The sequence below is a fragment of the Cyprinodon variegatus genome, unplaced genomic scaffold (assembly GCF_000732505.1).
Source record: "Cyprinodon variegatus isolate N-32 unplaced genomic scaffold, C_variegatus-1.0 Scaffold70, whole genome shotgun sequence".
Classification (NCBI taxonomy): domain Eukaryota; kingdom Metazoa; phylum Chordata; class Actinopteri; order Cyprinodontiformes; family Cyprinodontidae; genus Cyprinodon; species Cyprinodon variegatus.
In genome coordinates, this window is record NW_015150523.1 from 266,257 (window position 1) to 271,676 (window position 5,420).

At 36.2% G+C, this 5,420-nt stretch overlaps 1 protein-coding gene across 1 annotated transcript in view; it reads left to right on the forward strand.

Moving 5' to 3' along the window:
- The window catches only part of cttnbp2 (cortactin binding protein 2), an 85,854-nt gene that overhangs the window by 58,608 nt on the left and 21,826 nt on the right, over nucleotides 1-5,420 (forward strand). Inside the window, exons 6-7 of the mRNA XM_015372238.1 lie at nucleotides 2,541-2,640; nucleotides 4,658-4,808. Coding sequence (XP_015227724.1) covers nucleotides 2,541-2,640; nucleotides 4,658-4,808 — 251 coding nt within the window. The remainder of the gene's footprint in view (nucleotides 1-2,540; nucleotides 2,641-4,657; nucleotides 4,809-5,420) is intronic.

Consider the following 5,420-nt stretch of genomic DNA (forward strand, 5'->3'; position numbering starts at 1 on the left):
TGGCTACAGCTTGATGCTAACATGTTTGTTAGCTGTCAAAATTCAGCCAGAATTCAGAGATTAAAATCAGAATTCTGAGAAAAATTGTCAGAATTCTGAGATTAAAGTCAGAATTCTGATTTTTTTTTTCTCATATTATACTGAGATAAAATTTAAACATCAGTTAAATTTTTTAAAATTCTTTCAGTGGCCCTAATCCTGTTCTGTATGTACTGTAGGTAATATAAAATTTTAAAAAATTGACTACATCTGATAACAGAAGGAACATCAAGTATTGGATGAAATGTTGAAATATTTAAAAGCACACTGTATCATAAAAGTATATTTATTTATTTTTTTTTTACAACTTACAGGTTTATATTTGACAAAAGAAAATGGTCTAATGGTCATCCAATAATAATTTCTGGAAGCAGCCTATTGAACTAGCCTATTTCAATTATCTTCTTTCTTGTTGGGTTGGTTGGAAAATTGCACAAAAATGTACTTCACAAACCTGAAAGATGAGAATACCTATAGCGTTTTGCTTATATGAATAATGCTTCTTTTTGCACCCCAGAAACTGTAGTAGGGATAATTTGATGCCATCTAAGCTAGGCTGTCATATATTGGAATTGCCAAAAAAGTTAAGCTGCTTTTCGTCACAAAGTAAAGATGAAAAATATGTCTGGCACTGCTGATTTTATGCAAGTGAAGCTTAAACATGGTAAATGTGTCATAATCTTACTTAATCTCATCCCACATCATGAAAGTTCTCTATTTGTGCTGATGAAGATTTATTCACCTCTGCATGCTTTATTCTTAAAGTATCTGAGGGTGTACCATGCTTTTGGATGGTGCAAAGCAAGTTTCCCCCCCACCTAAAGCCCTACATGCATTTAGTCATTGGAAAGTGCAACACTCAGTTCAGCCCAGGAATCCGTTCAATGAAGCAGGTTTACTCCACCTGTTTCAGTCACCGTAGCAACATTCTCCCCAGAGCTAACCTGGTCATGAGCAGGTTTTGTTCAGTAAACTCAGAGTATCCTGTCTTACAGCCAATTGCTATGTGTTATTTCCTAATTAAGTCAGATTTTTGTCATTATTTTGTGCATTAAAATAATCATTCACTAGATCTGTGAGAAACATTAGCTATTAAAAACAAAATTTGCTTGTCCTTTTGACGAAAATCTTATTAAAGAATGATCAGCATTATTTCACAAAGAACTAAATACTTATAGGGAGAAGATTCTACAACCCAGTTGACTAGATGTGAGATTTGTTTTTGGTTTATTTAATATGAGCGACATGCAGATTATTTTATTTGTATTTATTTTACAGCACACGAAGAACTAGTGATTTTTTTTTTCAAATTACATATAAATAGATTCATTCATTATGTTGGGGGGGGGGGTTAATTTAAGATTCACTCAGTGATAACAATCTACTGAGCCTATGGGACTAATAGCCGCCAATAGCAACCATTTATTGGCATAATCATCTCAAGCAGCCTTTTAGTATTTGCTGTGTAATGGAAGACTGAATCAAACTAATTGATGGGATCAATTTAGTCTTGTGGATTTTAATCTGAGTTTGTTAAATCTGATTCTTGAAATGGACCCCAGGTCAAATCCCAATGTGCAAAAACCTGAGAGTCTCTCTTTGATTCCTCTATGACAGCCGTATTTCCTGGAAGCCCACAAAGCTCATCATCTCTACCCTAACCTGTAGCTGGGGGTTTATTGTTATGTACCTATTGCAAAACTATATCATTTCATTCTATATTAAAGGAGCATGAAGAAAAACTAACAGTCCACAGAGGAAAATATTATTTAATGTGCAATTTTTTGTGTTCATTGTGACTTTAATATTTTACACTAGAGATGCACTAATCCAATATTTGCAAAGAAGCATTTGTATCGGTCTCATCTGGCCTGAAGTAAAGACAGTGTGTTCTTGAAAACTCAATTTGAAGTTAACTGTGAAAATAGGAAATGCTTATACAAAAAAAGTTGAAAATAAAATTTTGGGGAAAAACAATAAAATAAAATCTAAGGAAATAAAGTACCTTACGAAACCTTTTTTTTTGGCTAAAAAGTTTTTCAGATTTTCCTTTCTGAATTGCCTTTTATTCAAATTTCCATTCACAAATCGTGTTCTTAATTTTCAAAAAATATTGGAACAAAATTCACCCCACCAACCTACGATTTTCACAAAGAAGATTATTGGGTAAACTCTGTCACCCAATCAGACCTTATAATGCTGAAGTTCTGCAGTTTACCACTGCATAATTAATATATCTTCTTTAGTTGTTTGCAGATAAAACGTTGAAGAACTCAGAACTTCAAACAGGTTCCGCTTTATTTTACATTATGTGAAAATCGCTTGTAAGCCTCATTTCTATGCGCTTTATGTATTGCATTAAGCAAATAAATATGCGATGACTATACTTTGTGCTCTTTGTGTTTTTTTTTTTTTTGTTTTTTTTACAAGCGTGGGAACAGACAGGGATTTTGAACAGGTTGCTGCATCACCTCTCCTCCCTCTGTTATTCTCCCCTTCAGAGTGTGTGAAGCTGTTGCTGTCTGCAGGATTGCCTGCTGACATTTCGGATGAAAATGGATTTACACCCTTACACTTTGCTGCCGCCCACGGCCATACCAGGTGAGACTCAGTTAAAATGCTTTTGCAAAAGTCATGCTGTATCTGTCATCTTTGTACATTTGATTAACATTTATTACACAAGAGTTATGTAAACCAGAAACATGAAGATTATGATTCGGTAACACTTTCTTTTACAGTACATCAATAACCATGTAATAACATTGTAATAACATAGCAAGTCGCACTATAGTACTTGGTAACAAGCAAAACTTTTTGGGTAATTACCCCAAGGTAAAGGTATATGATTTCAAAAATGATAAACTGCACATAATTATTACAAATGTATGTGACTATGTAACATTTTAATTACCATTAGATTACCACATAACATTTTCTATTATAAGCCACCACCTACAAATATAAAACTGAACTCAAGATGTACTGATGAATGAATACTGCTGTCACTGTGCAGATCATCTGGTCTAAACTTTCAGCAGATGTTTTTTCTAATATGTTCTATTTTAATTTTTTTAAAGTCTTTTCAATGTATTTTTTTTACAGCTTCCATATATATTTTTTTAATTATTATTTTAACAAGCATTCTCCTCTCAAAACAAAAACAAATGGAAATAAAAGTTACATATGATAAATATAATTTGAATTTCTAACATTTAAAAAAAATGGGCAAAGTACTATTTGAAAAGTATAATATGAACTTTGTTTTTGAAAAAAACACAATTTTGAGACGGCAGCATTCACTTTCAAAACCTTTTTTGACTGAGAGGTTCTGTTCTCTAGATACCTTTTGTTATTTCGATTTACAAAAAACATTTTTTTCACTGCAACAATAATGGCACAAAATTCACTTTATATGAAGGTCGGTGCGTGTTTACCTGACTGTAGTTTTCCAGGACCGAGAGGGGATGCTGCTCGGAGAGCACAACACCAGTTTGTTATTCAATTCAATTCAGTTTATATCTATAGCACTAATCACAACACGTCATCTCAAGGCACTTTACAGTTCACAGTTCAAAGGAAAACCAGTTGATTGCATCGACTCATTTACTCGGATGCAATCCCTCACACTAAGTATGCTTGTAGCAATAATGGAGAGTGAAAACTCCTCCAGCAGAACCAGGCTCAGTGTGAGCGACCATCTTCCGAGGCCGACTGGGGTTCAAGGAGACAGAAGCAGAGATACAAAAAGCAGCTGTAAAAGGCGGCCCCGTCCAGGAAACACAGCCAGGCAGACAAGCTCTAAGCCAACTCCCATGTCAGAGGATGAAGACAGCACATCCAGCCAGTTATGGTCAGAAAAACAGGACTACACTGGAAAAACAGGCCGACCTCCAACATCTATAAACAAGGGTGTTGGTGGCAGCAGCACAGCTGATATTTCTCTCCAGGATGGTGTCGCAGCCAAACAGGAACAGATGAGGTGAAGCTATGAGAAAAAGCAGAGAGAACATAACATTAAAGATTGAACTAACAGATTCTGCAGAGTCGGAGAATAGAGATAGAATGAAACAGATAATGAAATGGGGGTCCCTATGTCCTCCAGAAGTCTAAGGCTATAGCAGCATAACTATAGAGATAGTTCAGGATAACCTGAGCCCCTCTAACTATAAGCTTCATCAAAAAGTTATGAAAGAAGGTTTTGAAAAACAAATATATTTAAAACTTGTTTTTTAAAGCTGACTTTACATATTTTTTTGTTTTATTACTCTTTTTCTCACTTCTTTATAATGTCAATATTATCTCCCTCTAATGGCGACTGTCTTCAGTGTCGAGTCATATGTTTTATCTTTAGGAAATTCTTTTTTCACCTACTGCTGACTGATTTGTACATTGGGCCTTTTCATGGACAATGGTATTGATGTTCAGGTTTTCTTTAAATGTAGGTACATATTTGCATTTTAGCAGCAGAATTGCCACAGCCTGATCATCTTCAATATGTTTTTTTAATGTGATAAATTAGGCCTGATAGATGGCCTTCCTGAATCAGTTGGCTAATTATCTTCCTCAGAGACTTGATGTATTATTAAAGTGGTTTCTAAAGTGGCCGTTGTTCCTGCAGCTGCGTGGAGGTGCTGCTAGCGTCCAGAGCAGCTGTGGACCCCGTAGCCTCCGAGGGGCAAACTCCCCTCTTCCTGGCCTGTGAGGCAGGAAGGCTGGACTGTGCTCAGGCTCTGCTGAATGCAGGAGCCAACCGGTCACTCACCACCACTGTAAGTCTTTCTTTAGCTTTCTTTTTCACTCATCCTGTCGTTTAGGTGCAGCTGAAAACCATGTAAAATGAGGTATTTTCATATGCTTGCTCCTCAGTGAATAGTAACTGTTGTTTTTTGGTTTCACACAGCGAAATGGAAGCCAAATAATTGCACAGTTGTAAGATGAAAATCATTAATGCTGAGAAAATCCCTCCGCTGTCCTCACTGTTGTCTCTTCGTTACTACGTAGTAACACTCTTTGTTTCACACCCGCGCCGCTCCACACAAAGGATTTAAACAGTCTCAGGGGTTTGGTCGTCTGATTACCACCATCCCATTGATGCACAAGCTTTCTGTGTCTCCATGGTAACCATACAGCTCTCCATGAGTAGCTGTGGCAGCCTGAGATGAGCCCCTATATTTAGTTACTTTCTTTGTTCTATATTTAACCTGCTGTGCTCTGTAACATATCCGACCTGCTGAGCACCAGGATATTTTGAGCTGAAACAAGTATGTCTGCCACTTAGTGGGTCAAAAGCCGTGTATTCCATCTTAACCCCAAATTACTGCTGATGTTGTTTAATCCTATTTACACTGTTGGTTTAATTCATCGAACATTTAATTAGTAAT